The sequence below is a fragment of the Macaca mulatta genome, chromosome 14, assembly GCF_049350105.2.
Source record: "Macaca mulatta isolate MMU2019108-1 chromosome 14, T2T-MMU8v2.0, whole genome shotgun sequence".
NCBI classification, from domain to species: domain Eukaryota; kingdom Metazoa; phylum Chordata; class Mammalia; order Primates; family Cercopithecidae; genus Macaca; species Macaca mulatta.
In genome coordinates this window covers 70851390-70866493 of record NC_133419.1, presented here as the reverse complement: position 1 = coordinate 70866493, position 15104 = coordinate 70851390, and the positions used below count along the sequence as shown (strand labels likewise).

The 15104-nt window shown below is 37.0% G+C and overlaps 2 protein-coding genes across 3 annotated transcripts in view; both read left to right on the top strand.

Annotated features, from left to right (window-relative positions):
• MMP26 (matrix metallopeptidase 26) overlaps positions 1-4619 on the top strand; it is a 368531-nt gene extending 363912 nt beyond the window's left edge. The window contains exons 3-8 of one of the 2 annotated variants that reach the window (XM_077964767.1): positions 468-508; positions 1838-2058; positions 2788-2936; positions 3559-3684; positions 4153-4314; positions 4405-4619. In XM_077964767.1, coding sequence (XP_077820893.1) covers positions 1949-2058; positions 2788-2936; positions 3559-3684; positions 4153-4314; positions 4405-4433 — 576 coding nt within the window. In that variant the 5' untranslated portion in view covers positions 468-508; positions 1838-1948 and the 3' untranslated portion in view covers positions 4434-4619. Of the gene's footprint in view, positions 1-265; positions 509-1837; positions 2059-2787; positions 2937-3558; positions 3685-4152; positions 4315-4404 lie in introns of both variants that reach the window. The other variant, XM_015115062.2, reaches the window with a different exon arrangement.
• A 7064-nt stretch (positions 4620-11683) lies between these two features.
• LOC106993376 (olfactory receptor 51L1-like) lies at positions 11684-12631 on the top strand. Its single transcript, XM_015115110.2, is given in 1 exon segment — positions 11684-12631. A coding segment is annotated over 1 exon segment (948 nt).
• The last annotated feature ends 2473 nt before the right edge of the window (positions 12632-15104 follow it).

Below are 15104 nucleotides of genomic sequence, written 5' to 3'. Positions count from 1 at the left end.
AAGATTGAATGTCTCTGACTGGTCAAGTAATTATTCTATAGCTAAAGCTGTAATGAGTTTAGGCACACCTCCTGTTTCTTGTTTGTTTGTTTTTTTTTCTCCATTTTAAAAAATGATGCCCCCTATATTCTGAGACTGACCTGTATTTCCTTAACCAAACCTGTGGCCCGGGATGCTGAGGACCATCAGGTGTGAATTGAGCATAAAAATAAATCCCATGGCTGCTTTTGTCACCCTTGCATGCTGGTCACTCTGCCCTCAGCAGGTATGGATGATGAGGCCACTTACAAATTCAAAGAAAGGCCAAACTGGCACAGTGAGTCATTGGATGTTGCTGGCACAGCTATAAAGGTCCGGTGGCCCAAGTTAGGAACCTGAATTCAAGCAGTGGGACAAATGAGTGTTTGGCATGCAGCTCGTCATCTTAAGAGTTACTATCTTCTTGCCCTGGTGTTTCGCCCTTCCAGTGCCCCCTGCTACAGTCCATAAAGGATGGGACTTTGTTAAGGTAGGTGAATGACTTAGGACCACATTATTACGTGGTGACCATTGTGGGCTCTTATTTCGTGTGTGTGTGTGTATGTGTGACTGCATGGTATAATGATAAATACATACATTAATATTATATATGAAAACATTTTATTCAATCTGTGTGTTCATTTTACTCTTCTAATTTTAAGAAAAAATAATAATTTTTTGTAGCCCCTAAAAGTGTTTTTGGGCCCTAGTCACTGTGCCTTCTGTGCCTAATTCAGCCCCATTGCTCATCTCTCACTCTCTTAGTCTTCTAAATGGCATAGTGAACACTCCAGTTTATAGGTCTCTGAGCCTGCTAAGTAGTGAGAGATCAGGGGAAATAATTCAAATGAATTAATGTGACTGAGTAATCTCTCAGTGGGTCTACCAGACACTTTCAATTTCTAAAAAAATTATGAATTTGTTCCAAACCTTTTAAGCATCCAAAATACCTAAAAAATGTTATAACTGATTGCAGTCATGTATTTTGTAATTGTATAGGAACCTAGTCAAATTTCCTGCTAATGTTTAGCTCAGAACAATACAATAAGTCATTTGCTTCTTAGTGCCCAGCTCAGCTGATAATAAAACAAAGACATAAAAATGCAGTCATATAATTTAGAAAAAAAAAAACAGTCAATAGGTTTACATCAAGTACCCATAAGAACTGTGGAATAGATCAAGCTGTACCAGATAGGAGCATTGCCCTTGAAGTATTTTGAGTGCAGCTAGGGTTCAAATATAGACAGAGAAAGCCTAATTACAATACAATGTGCTTTTTCTGTTTTTAGAAGTTTACATTTAATACACCAGACTGGCAGAAAAATCAGTGGAGACAAGGAATAGGTAAACAATGGGCTCTTTAAAAGTCGCTAAACGAAATGGAAGTAAATGCGAATGAAATGGGGAATGCAGAACCAGCCAAATTTTATGTCCTGGAGTGATTGATTCTGCCCTGATTAAGAAAACCTCCATCAGTCAGAAAGACCAGAGGCCATCTTCCCTGGGCAATTCCCAGGTAATACCTTCATGTGGTTTACACTTGGGTTTCTCCATCCTACAACTTGGAAGCTTTTTCTTTTTTAAAAAATGTTACAGCTTATCCAGGTTATTTTTATTCTGTCACCTGTCCTTAATGTCATTTCACTGTGGCATAAAGAATCAGGGATGGCTGCCATCATCTCACTGAGAACAGGAGACTTAGGAAGGCCAGACTAAGTACCATCCATCCGAGACCCTCAAAGAAGGATATGCCCAGGGTAATTAATATATAGGTCTTCCCTATTGACTCTTAATACTCATCCTTCTTGATCTGATTCAGGACTATTTCCATCAATTTTTCCTGACCAAGAAGGAGTCTCCACTCCTTACCCAGGAGACACAAATACAGCTCCTGCAACAATTCCATCGGAATGGGACACACCGACTTGATATGCAAATGCATGCCGTGCTGCACCAGCCCCGCTGTGGGGTGCCCAATGGGTCCAACACCTCCATCTCACCAGGAAGATGCAAGTGGAATAAGTACACTCTAACTTACAGGTGCTTGTTATTAAGGTCTAGAGGATAATGTGTAGGGTGATGACCTTAAAGGGCTTTCTACCAGGTCTCTCCTGGAGGCACCTCTATTGTCTTCTGCTTTCATTGGCAGCCCACTCAAAGCCCAAAATCTCCCTCAGAGAAGACAATACTACCAGATCCTTTTCTAACTTCCTCTAACCATCTCTTTAGAAAGTAGAGAGCATAACCAGTATCCTTTCCCTTTGTTAAATCTTTTCTTTTTAATTTTAATGTATGAGTGTGTGGATGGTTCTAAGGCACAATTTTGAAAACTTAATTTCTGCCTAGGTTACTCTTTTCTTTGGGGATTCTAAATATATTTGAGATATCTAAAGCAAACAGTACTAAATTATGTAGAATGCTATACATTTTAATCTATGTAGAATACTGTATATTTAATTTAATTTAATTTAGTTCACATTGTTTTATTTACTTATTTTTCTGCAACCACCAGATAGGGCTGTTGTTCTTAGACTTTAGCTGACCTAAGAATAATGTGGGATATTGTTAAAATTCTTAGAAATCTATATTTGCATGTTTAATTTCTTAAGTTTCTGATTTAGTTAGTCTGAAATTAGCTCAACTTTATAAATGACCAAAATGAATCCTAAAACTATTAAATGATTCTCCCTAAAGTAGAATTATTCATGTTTAGAGCTAGGATAATTCCCATACCTCTGAACTTTTTCATTTAGAGATTACTTTCCTCAGGATTATCAATTACCCACATGATATGAAGCCATCCACAGTGAAAGACAGTATATATAATGCAGTTTCCATCTGGAGCAATGTGACCCCTTTGATATTCCAGCAAGTGCAGAATGAAGATGCAGACATCAAGATTTCTTTCTGGCAGTGGGGTAAGAAATTGACATGGGAAGAAGGATATGTATATGCCCTGTGTAAAGGACAAAGGGTTTCCATCCTTAAACAAAAACCCAGCTCCTCTATTAAAGTTTCTGAGAAAAAAAGTCTGAAAAAATCCTAATGCAAAGCAAATCCTGTAACACAGGGAAGACACTTTTAGTAAAATGAAGCAATAAAAAAAGAAGTGGTGTTGGCTGCAGTGTGAATATGGTGGGGGTATTGCACATTTTCCTTCCAAAAATGATAATGTATAGCTCCCAAATCTATTGAAATGCTATTCAAAGTTGATCCAACCTACTTATAAAAACTTTCAGAGTTTAAATTCTCTTTCCCTTTTCCCCTACCATTTTGAAAAGAGGTTATCATTATTATTATTGTCTAACTTATAAGCTTTACTCAGTGTCTGCCATCTATCTTTCTTTTTACCCTAGATAACAGAGCAGGAATATTTTTGGCCCCACCTTATTTCTCTGCATAGATAATGCCTTAGCCCTTTCACATCCCCAGTGGTAGACTGTTGCACAGTATCCTAAGTCTCTGAGGGTTACTTAAGACTATTCTGGCCCTTGTTTCTCCCTCCACCCTCATCGTGACCATAGCTTCTGTCGTCCACAGCCCATGAAGATGGCTGGCCCTTTGATGGGCCAGGTGGTATCTTAGGTCATGCCTTTTTACCAAATTCTGGAAATCCTGGAGTTGTCCATTTTGACAAGAATGAACATTGGTCAACTTCAAACACTGGTAAATGCCTTGTTTGGTGGGAGTGCTAGAACTCTCTGGGAACCTGGGTTTCAGTGTTGATGGTCTCCATTTAGGGATCCAGAGTGGTCAGGGTGAGGTGGAAGATTTGGCTGAGGAATCAGTTTTTCTTCATAAGTGAGGAGTTGTGGGATCATTTCTGAACACAGAAGATCCCATAATAAACACATTGTCAGATTGTGGGTTTTTTTTCTCCTTATCTCTTTGCTTCTATTTATCAGTCCCTCAATTCTTTCCATGTGTCTTTTTTGCTTCAAGTTTATCTGTCCAAATATCTTGCCCTTCTGTTTTCTACTTACCTTCTTTCCCTCCTTGCCTACCTTTTCCTTTACCCTCTAACATTAGCCCTTTCCTCCTGTTCTGTTCTCTCCTTTTTCTTTGTTCTTTTTCACACACTTTCTGCATTCCCTATGCATAGTTAATTTTATATTTTTTTCTACAATTTTTCAGGATATAATCTGTTCCTGGTTGCAACTCATGAGATTGGGCATTCTTTGGGCCTGCAGCACTCTGGGAATCAGAGCTCCATAATGTACCCCACTTACTGGTATCACGACCCTGGAACCTTCCAGCTCAGTGCCGATGATATCCAAAGGATCCAGCATTTGTATGGTCTGTGCTGTTCAAGGAAGAGAAGGGAGATTTGGGCAGGAAAATTCCACCTGAAATTTACTTTTTTTTTTTTTCTTTCTGTTTCCATAGGAGAAAAATGTTCATCTGACATGCCTTAATGCTGGCACAGAGGACTTATTCAACCTGTCCTTTCAGGGAATTTATTTGAGGACCAAAAACTCAAAGCACTACAGCAGCCTTGGCAACTGCTAGGATGAAGCCCTAAAGAATGCAACCCAGTCAGGTTAGCTGAACCAACACTCAAAACACTACTGAGTCACAATAAAGATTGTTTTAAAGAATAACATTTTGTCCTCACAATTCGATACGTCTCAGCATTTGCTATGTTCAACCACTGTGATCAGAGCAAGAAAGAAGTGTACACAACAGTGGAGAACTCTGGCAGAGATGGCCATGGGACTGCAAGAAAAGAAAGCATAAGGTTAGGAATAGACCTTTGCCTTTTGCTACACAAGTAGAGTTTAAGGAATGTTATTTTCTATGCTGTATTTAATATGCCAGTTATTGAGACCAATTGGTTTAGTGGCTTATCTAGTTATTAGCTATGAAACTTTGGTTAAATCACTTAACCAAAGTTAAGTTCAGGGCAGCTGAATCAACACCTAATTCCTAACAAGTCCTTTTCATCTCAAACTCTCCCTTTGTATTTGCTTCTGGAGAACCTAACCTCTGAAGTTGACTGTTTGAAAGTCCAATGAAACTGTCAATCTACTGTGACACTAGTAGTATAAAAGAGAAAATGCATATCAAAACAACACGAGTAACAAGAAAAGCAGATACCGTGCGACTACTGCAGACAATGAAAAATTATAAAGATACTTAGTGAATAACTTTTAACCAATAAATATCAAAATGTATATTCAAACTACATATTCCTAGATAAATAAAATTTACAAAAATTGGTAAAAGAATAAATAGAAGATCTAAATGGTCCTATAAATGTTGGATAATGTAGTCTTTAATTACATCTCTCCACAACTAGTTTTAAAACTGACAAAGAGAAAAACTGAATTATCTGCAAGGGTTAACTAGAAAACCCATAATTAAAACTACCCTGGGAAGGCCATTTAATTAAAAAAAGAAATATTAGCATATGCAAAATCTTCCTGGGGAGAAGAGAAAGAATATTTCTTCAGGTATTTTAGAGCTTTGTGTAATCTCATAGCAAAACATAACAAAGATATTACAGTAAGGAACATTTCAGGCCTTGCTTACTGAAGAACATTGATGTCAAAATCCTGAATGAAATGTTTGCAAACCAAATCTGGCAATAAATAAAGAAAAGAAAATGGCATTCCAAACTTGAGTTTATTCCAGAAAGACAACATTGATATTTGAAAATAAATCAATATAATTAATCTCATTAACATGATATTAAAGAAAAATAATATGTATCATAAAAGCATGAATTTCAATAAACCCAAAATAATTTTATAAAATTCAGCATCCATTTTTGGCAAAATCCCTTATCACATGAAAAATAGAAGATGACCACATTCTTTGATAAATGCAGGTACAAAAAATCTTAGCAAACATACTTAATGATGAAATGTTAATAACCATACCTGTGATATCTGCAAAAAGAAAAGTAAACAATTTTTATCCCTTCTCCCCAAAATGCACTGGAGATCTTATCCAATGCAACAAAGCGATAAATATAGAGAAAGATAATTAAGATTTTAAATAAGAGAGAAAGAAGCTGACATTACTTGTGGAGGTGTGTTTTGGTGCAAAATAAGACCTTAGAGACTACAGGTCACTTATTAAAAATAAAAAATAAGTTCAGCAGTTCTTCTGAAAAAAGACAAATTAACTTTATTTTTACATAACAGTCCCAAAGATTTAGAAAAAAAATTAATCATGCTATTTACATTAGCACAATTGAATGCCAAATATGTGAGAATAAACCTAGTGTAAAATATGTAATCTCCAAACAGAGAAGTGTAAGATAATATTGATAAAAAATAAAGACCTTAATTAATTGAAGTTCCTGTTCTTGGATTAGTTGTCTTATATTCTAAACATGTCAATTCTCCCCAGATGGATCTATAGATTCAACATATTCTCAATAATAGTCTCAATATATATCTTGATAGAAATAGATAATCTGTTTCTAAAATTTATAAATAAATGCAAAGAGGTAGGGTAGCCAATATGCAAAGAAAAAAAAATGTGTTGGGAGATCATGCTTCTTACCAAGCACTGAGGAAGTAGCAATGAACTAGATAGTAGCTTTTGCCTTTAAAGTGCTTAGTATGCTTCCTTGAAACCTGTTGCTTAATAAATGCTTATTAAGCACATGACTAATAAACTACTCTGTTCAGTGAAATGTGGTAAACCTCTTATAATGGAAAGACTTATCATTGCACTTCATCATCATTGTTCTGTACAATGCCCCTAATTAAAGCTGAAATTTCAGTATTCCTCTGGATCACAGTAATTATCATACATTTACTTTCTTATACTCATTTGAGAAAACTATTAAATTTGAAAGAAAGAACTAGGAATAGTGGATGAAAACAGGGATGCTTTTCTACTATTTTCAGTTTATGATCATATGCTCTTGCCATACCTGTGGTTAAGGGCTTTCTGTGGCCATTTCATCTCTGGGGATCCAACAGACTCTGACACCAATCCCTAATTTTCTTTGCCAGGAGAAACCAGGAGTATTTATAGAGATGGTGGAAGCATTCAAGCCTCACTACTCACAGATTCAAAGGTTTTCAAAACCTGAGGTTCATAGAGAATCAAAATTGTAGCATCTTTAATCAGTACAGGTTTGACTTTCAGGTAGAAATGGGAACTTTTCTCAGGTGAGAGATAAGCCAATAAGAGCAACAACTTAAACCATAGAAACACAAACAGAAATTAGAAGAAAGAAACAGCCAATCAAAGGGACTGGAAAAAATAGAGGATTACATACTGAAAAGACACAAATTTAGATAAAAACAAAATAGAAAAAAATGGAAGCGGGAAGGAGACTAGAAAAAATAGTAAAGATATTTCTATACATAAAATGAGACAAAGAGAGAGAAAGCCACCGACGTAGGAACAGAAAGAAAATACAACTTTACGTATAGTGAAGAAAAGTTTAGTCAGAGAAAGACAAAATGGAACTGTGGATCATTTGAGAAATGGGCTATTGATTGCAAATTAACTAGGCGTATTGATTCAATTGTGTTATGTTTAAATTTCAGGTAAGTGTTAATTTTTAGATTATAAATATTAGTTGGTAGTTTTTAGTGTAGTTTGTATGTGGATATAGTTTACTAAAGAGAGTAAAATTATGAGAAAGATGATGTACCACTTATGCAAAAGGAAAAAAGAATTATTGTCATCTGTGAAAAAAATTAAATTTATTACAATATTATAATGTCTTGTACCAATAATTTTCAGCGATTTTAAGATAAGCGATAAGCTGATAAGCAGAGAATAGGTTTTGAGAACTGCAGCTAGGATACTAGAGAGGCTGTAAAAAAAAATGGTCTTATCCTCAGTAGTTCTCCCTTAATTACCTGGAATAGGTGAATGTGTGACATAAGCCGATTCATGCCTCTGCCCTTTGAAACAGTCTTGCTGTTACTTCCAGTTCTTTTCTATTATTTCTCTTTCAATCTCAGTGTGATTAAATTGTACTAAAATCAACAAGAACCACAAAGAATCATTGTCAATGACCTAGAAATAGAGCCAAAAGAAAATGAATAGAGAAAAGACAATAAAGGGGTTTTAAAAAGTGAAAGACATGACAGATGTGTCAGTGAGAGAATAAGAAAGGGAAAGTACACACAGAAATAGAGACTGGAAAAGGGTTTTGGGGGCCCAGGTAGTGGAGGAAATGCGGAAAAGTAGCTCAAAGAGTACAATCTTGCAGTTACACAGGAAGAATAAATCTAGAGATCTAATATACAGCATGGCCACAGTTCATAATATTGTAGAATGGGAACTCTTTTCAGGTGAGGGATAAATCAATGAGATAAAGCAGTGAGTTAATAATATTGTAGAAATGGGAACTCTTTTTAAGTGAGGGATAAACCAATATGAGCAAGAACTAAAACCACAGAAACTGTACACTGAGAATTTGCCAAGAGAGTAGAGCTTAGGTGCTCTTACCATACACATGCACGTGTGCGCACACACACACACACATGCACACAGTAATGATCATTTCACTATGTAAATGTGTGTGTGTGTATGTGTGTGTATATATATATGTATATCAAGTCATCATTCTGTACACCTTAAACATACACAGTTAAAAATTAATAGGGAGTACAAATAGAAATATTCCTGCCTGTCCTAACTTCAAATCTGTTGGCCAGTCTACAACTGAAGTTTTCTAAACGTTGAAATCTGCACATAGGGCACTTGCACATAGAGCAGGGAGAAAGACAATTCTAAAGAGTGTTGATCCACTTTGTTCTTTGCATCCTATGTGATTTATTTCAGGGTTGAAAGAATTAAAGGAGAAAACATAGCATATTTTCCTGGCATGGGGTAAAAATAAACTACTTCACTGTGTCCATAGTTTTCTCTTTTCTTTTCTTGTCTTTCTTTCCTCTTTCTCTCCTTTCTCTCTTTCTCTCCTTTCTCTCTTTCTCTCTTTCTCTCTTTCTCTCTTTCTCTCTTTCTCTCTTTCTCTCTTTCTCTTTCTTTCTTTCTTTCCTTCCTTCCTTCCTTTCTTCCTTCCTTCCTTCCTTCCTTCCTTCCTTCCTTCCTTCCTTCCTTCCTTCCTTCTTTTTTTTCTTTCTCTCCTATCTCTCACTCTCTGTGTGTGTGTGTTCTATATATTTCAATGTTAATACCTATATCATTTTTAAGAACTCAACTCTACAATAGGAGGTCAAAACAATTTTCCGAGTGAGCAGGAAGAAAAAATAAAGTCAGCTAGTGATATGAAAGACGGGAGAGAAAAATTTTGCTTAGGGATAAAGTGTCATGCACGTCCATGTGAAGAGACCACCAGACAGGCTTTGTGTGAGCAATAAAGCTTTTTAATCACCTGGGTGCAGGTGGGCTGAGTCCAAAAAGAGAGTCAGTGAAGGGAGATAAGGGTGGGGCCGTTTTATAGGATTTGGGTAGGTAAAGGAAAATTCCAGTCAAAGGGGGGTTGTTCTTTGGCGGGCAGGAGTGGGGGTTCACAAGGTGCTCAGTGGGGGAAATTTTTGAGCCGGGATGAACCAGGAAAAGGAATTTCACAAGATAATGTCATCGCTTAAGGCAAGGACCAGCCATTTTCACTTCTTTTGTGGTGGAATGTCATCAGTTAAGGCGGGGCAGAGCATTTTCACTTCTTTTGTGATTCTTCAGTTACTTCAGGCCATCTGGGCATATAGGTGCAAGTCGCGCGCAAGTCACAGGGGATGTGATGGCCTGGTTTGGCCTCAGAGGCCTGACATAAAGAAAAATAAATGCTCTAAACACATACTCTGCTGGGTACAAAGAATTTGATGGGTAGCTGACTGCTTTATTTAAGACAAGAGTCTCAAATGAAAGCTTCATTCAGATTGCCTAGGCTGCAGAAGAGCACCAGGGGAGGTTCTGACTCATAGAAGGTGGAGGATTCCTGAACTTCGGTAAAAGTAGAGAAAGAGACAAATCCTTCTTATTACATGGAGAAGATGGCTTTGTGCTTTCTTTTGTTCCTCAGATATAGATTCTAAGTCAAGCCCTCTTTGGAATTCTAGGTTGTGCAGTCTAAGAACTTTCAGTCTTCACGGTATGAAATTGAGATAAGAATCAGTCAAGGGATTTTTAAAATAAAGCTTTTTATTAAATATAATGGAGCTAATGAAAAGAAACAGCTAACTAACTGGAGCCTTGTGATATGACTTTGAGACCACATTTGGAAATATTTTTACTTTAGGATGAGGCTAAGTCTTATCTTAACCTTTCCAAAGATCAGAAACTAAAAGTCCAGAAGGAGGGTTGAGGGAATGGCTGAGATGTTGCTACAGAGAGATGTTGCTGAAGTCTATGAGGCCCAGACTCTAAGGGACAAGGTAAGTAAATAATTTTCTCAGGGACAGTTAATGGAACTAGACAGGGCTAAAATAAAGAACTAGCTAACAGAAGGGGCAGGGAATCTCATAATGCTCAGCTATTGTCCCCAGTGCCATCAACACAGTATGATATAGCAAGGGTAACATTGGTATCCAGCACAGGCAGGGAGGCTATTACAATAAAAATTGCCAAGGGAAAGTAAAGCCAGATGTTAGCATCGTATTTTGAAACACTCAGAAAGAGCTTGATTGTTTCTAAGAGGCACTGATAGTGAATATTTAAGGCCTAAATTCTGGATTGCCATGATTTCACAGAAGTAGGTGCAAGTGGGTCAGAAAATTAAGAATCACTTAATATTTGGATTGATGATTCTTTTAAAAATGGTATTGAAAGCATCATTTGGAAAGAGAAATCAATCAATTAAAAAACAATGAATAGAAATAAAGTGGAAAAGTACCTCTTTAAAACGTGTAATAGATAACTGTTAAATGCACTGTTCTCATTTTGTGGAAGAGCAGAAAGGGAAATGTCTTTAATGGACTTTTATAGTTACATTGTGATGTTATGGCCTAAAGATTTATTTTCAAACTATTTAAACTCTTATTTCACACACACACACACACACACACACTCACACATATATATAGTTATTTTTTACCATGAATTTTTAAAAAATCAGGAATAGTTGCTATACTAAACAGCTCAAAACTATGTTGGTTAAATAGCAGTTCAATAAAGCATGCTGGGATTATGGATTCTGCTTCTTATGTTCATGCTCTCTTTTCATATATGGGGTATTTATCTTGTATTATTAAAATGTTAAATATTTAAAATGTTTAAATATTATAAATCATTAAATAAAAATACATCTGAATAGAAATTATGTTGAGCCCATGGGATCAATTCAATTGTCATGACTGAAAAGATAGCCTAGAAGCAATAACTGATTAACTCAAGAACATTGGCCAGAAGCTCATACAAATCCATCGACATTCACACTGACTTTTCTCTATTTTAATATTCATAATAATTAGTAAAGTTTTTTCTCTGTTCTCATGTTGCTTAAATTCTTTAGTGCCTTCGATGAAAATCCAACATATTTCTTGCCAAAGATGACCATATTTGTGTAGTCCACATTTTTGTTCCAGAATTTGGTGCTCCTTAGTAATAGGAAATATTTTTTACTTAGGGCCGACAAGAGATACCACCTTCCTTCCTCTGTGAGGTTAGAGAAAAGACGTATTTTTGTCCTGATTCCATTGTTTGTACTCAAAAGAGATAACTTCGAGGGATCAGGAAGAAAAACACGAACCTTTCCTCACTATTTGCTGAGTTACTCAAGATCACTATGGTAGACTGGAATAACAGTGATGCTATGGAGCCCATATTTATCTTGAGGGGTTTTCCTGGACTGGAGTATGCTCATTCTTGGCTCTCCATCCTCTTCTGTCTTGCATATTTGGTAGCATTTACGGGTAATGTTACCATCCTCTCTGTCATTTGGACAGAATCCTCACTCCATCAGCCCATGTATTACTTTATTTCTATCTTGGCAGGGCATGACCTGGGGATGTCCCTGTCTACACTTCCCACCATGCCTGCTGTGTTATGATTGGATGCTCCAGAGATTCAGGCAAGTGCTTGCTATGCTCAGCTGTTCTTCATCCACACATTCACATTCCTGGAGTCCTCAGTGTTGCTGGCCATGGCCTTTGACCGTTTTGTTGCTATCTGCCATCCACTGCATTACCCCACCATCCTCACCAACAGTGTAATTGGCAAAATTGGTTTGGCCTGTCTGCTGCGAAGCTTGGGAGTTGTACTTCCCACACCTTTGCTACTGAGACACTATCAATACTGCCATGGCAATGCCCTCTCTCATGCCTTCTGTTTGCACCAGGATGTTTTGAGATTATCCTGTACAGATGCCAGGATCAATAACATTTATGGGCTTTGTGTAGTCATTGCCACACCAGGTGTGGATTCAATCTTCATCCTTCTTTCTTATGTTCTGATTCTTAATACTGTGCTGGGTATTGCATCTTGGGAAGAGCAGCTAAAGGCACTCAACACATGTGTATCCCATATCTGTGTGGTGCTCATCTTCTTTGTGCCAGTTATTGGGGTGTCAATGGTCCATCGCTTTGGGAAGCATCCATCTCCCATAGTCCACGTCTTCATGGCAGACATCTACCTTCTTCTTCCCCCAGTCCTTAACCCTATTGTCTATAGTGTCAGAACAAAGCAGATTCATTTAGGAATTCTCTGCAAATTTGTCCTAAGGAGGAGGTTTTAAGTAATCTCTATACTCCAACTTTTCCACTGAAAATCTCATGGAAGCTATTTTAGTATATGAAAAGTAAAATATCTGGACATTGCTCATCTGATTAATATCCTAATTCTTTTACTTCTTATACATGTAATTTCAGTTAATCTTTAATGAATTTGAAACTCAGGATGTTTTTGGACAAATTGTGACAACCATGGCCTTATGTTGTCCCCAGATCATTACAAGACTTATAATAGAAAATGTATGTGCTAAGTCAAGTTTTTTGAAAACTATACAAAATTATTAACGTTATTGAGTTGTGATTGTTGTTAATGATAATAATAGCGTATCTTTTCTTCCTAAATGTAACTGTGTTTATATTGTTTCTCATATTAATTATCTAAAACTCAGAAATCAATCTCTATCTCTTTTACTAATACTGCTGCCCATATTTTGTTTCTCATCCAACAGTGTCATAACTGCTTATAAAAAAATTTGAGTTCTTAGGGCAAGTCTGGAACTTGAGTTCCTGACAGGATTTCGAACTGCTGCTGTGGTTGTTTGCTATGTACAAGTTCTAATCTCATCACTTAGTGATGTGTCCTCTCTCTCATTGCTATTCTAGATCTATCAGCTTCCTCAATTTGCCAGCAAATACTGAGTTAGATAAATGGGAGTGTTACCAAATATAGTTTCAGTTGCTTGCTACTTGCAAAATCAAATAACAAGAATGAAGATGGTAAGAAGAAAGTTACTATTCCAGAGCTTAGTGATGAGTCAGGGCCAGATTTGACACTTCAGCATTCTGGGCAGAAAGCAGGGTTTTAATAAGATAAATTTTGGTATTCTGGCCATGCAGAAGGCACATAGACTTGTGGGGTCTATATGGCTTGCTCATGAATGTTTATCTTGAGTCATCTGGTGGGTCATCCAGTGGTCTGGCCAGTGGGGAAGAATTTGGTAGGGTGCTTGGTTTGTTTTAAGACTTGGTCTATGGAACTTCTTTTTCTTTCCTTTTTTTCTTTTGAGACAGTCTTGCTCTGTCACCCAGGTGGGAGTTCAATGGCACAATCTCTGCTCACTGTAACCTTTGCCTCCTAGGTTCAGCAATTCTGCTGCCCCAGCCTCCCAAGTAGCTGGGATTACAGGCGTGTGCCAACATCCCTGGCCAATTTTTATATTTTTAGTAGAGGCAGGGTTTCACCATGTTGGCCAGGCTGGACTCGAACTCCTGACCTCAGGTGATCCGCCCACCTCGCCCTCCCAAAGTGCTGGGATTACAGGTGTGAGCCCCCTCAACCGGCTGGCATATGGAACTTCTAAGCAAACATAGAGTAATATAAGGAAGTTGTGCTTGCAGGTGGTTTGGCCAGTGGAAAAAAAGGAATGTAAAGGTTGTAATTGCATTCCTAAAGAGCAAAGTAAGAGATGAGGAAAAAGGGGAAAAAATTGTAAAATATATATATATATTTTTAAGAAAATGGGGTACTCAGTTACAGGAATTGCTGAAGAAAGCCTGACAGTACATGTCTAAACATCTGGGCAATTGTGTTGACTCTGTTTAATAGTATGGGACAGGATTTTATGTCTTAATTTGTGAATGGGTTGAGAGCTGTGCACAATCTCAATCCTCATCTTTTAATAGTACTTTTACCCCTTGTTCTACATGCCTGTGTGGATCTGTATTGTGTTTTTACCAATTTATTTTTGATAACCCATTACTTTTTCTTTCTTTTTTGCTAGAATGAACTATAGATATGTTTTTATGGGTGATATTTTGTTATTTCATATAAATTCACTTTCTTTTCAGCTGTATTGCAGACTTTTTGAATATGGGGCCATGTCTATTACCTTATCACAGCACTATACAGCTGGTCTTCCCCAGCAGTCATGAGTACTCATTAAATAGTTGAAATAACTATTATAGTTATTGCTGTTAGTACTGTGGATATATAAACAGCAAACTGCATAATGTTAATGTTAAATAATGAATGTTTAATAGTGAAGATACATAGATAAAAGATTAGTAAAATTAAGTGTAACCAATTATATTACTGGAACAGGTACATTTTATAATATTGATATATTAACAAGTGGTCAATTAAAAATACAAAAAAATTAGCCTGGTGTGGTGGTGGGCACCTGTAGTCCCAGCTTCTAGGGAGGCTGAGGCAGGAGAATGGCATGAACCCAGGAGGCGGCGGAGCTTGCAGTGAGCGGAGATCGCGCCACTGCACTCCAGCCTGAGCGACAGAGTGAGACTCTGTCTCAAAAAACAAATAAATATATAAAAATAAGTGGTCAATTTTACTTGAGGATGTAGGAATCAAGAATTAGAGTAGGTGACACACTGTGCATTGTGGGTCCAATTCATTCTTGAGCAGTTGAACACAGTTGGAAATAAAGCGGTGTACTGAAGCTGGCACGTAAGAGACAATTGTGTGTATCTTGTTCTGCTTTTGTGCTCTGTAATATCATATAGGTAGTTTGAAATTGGTTA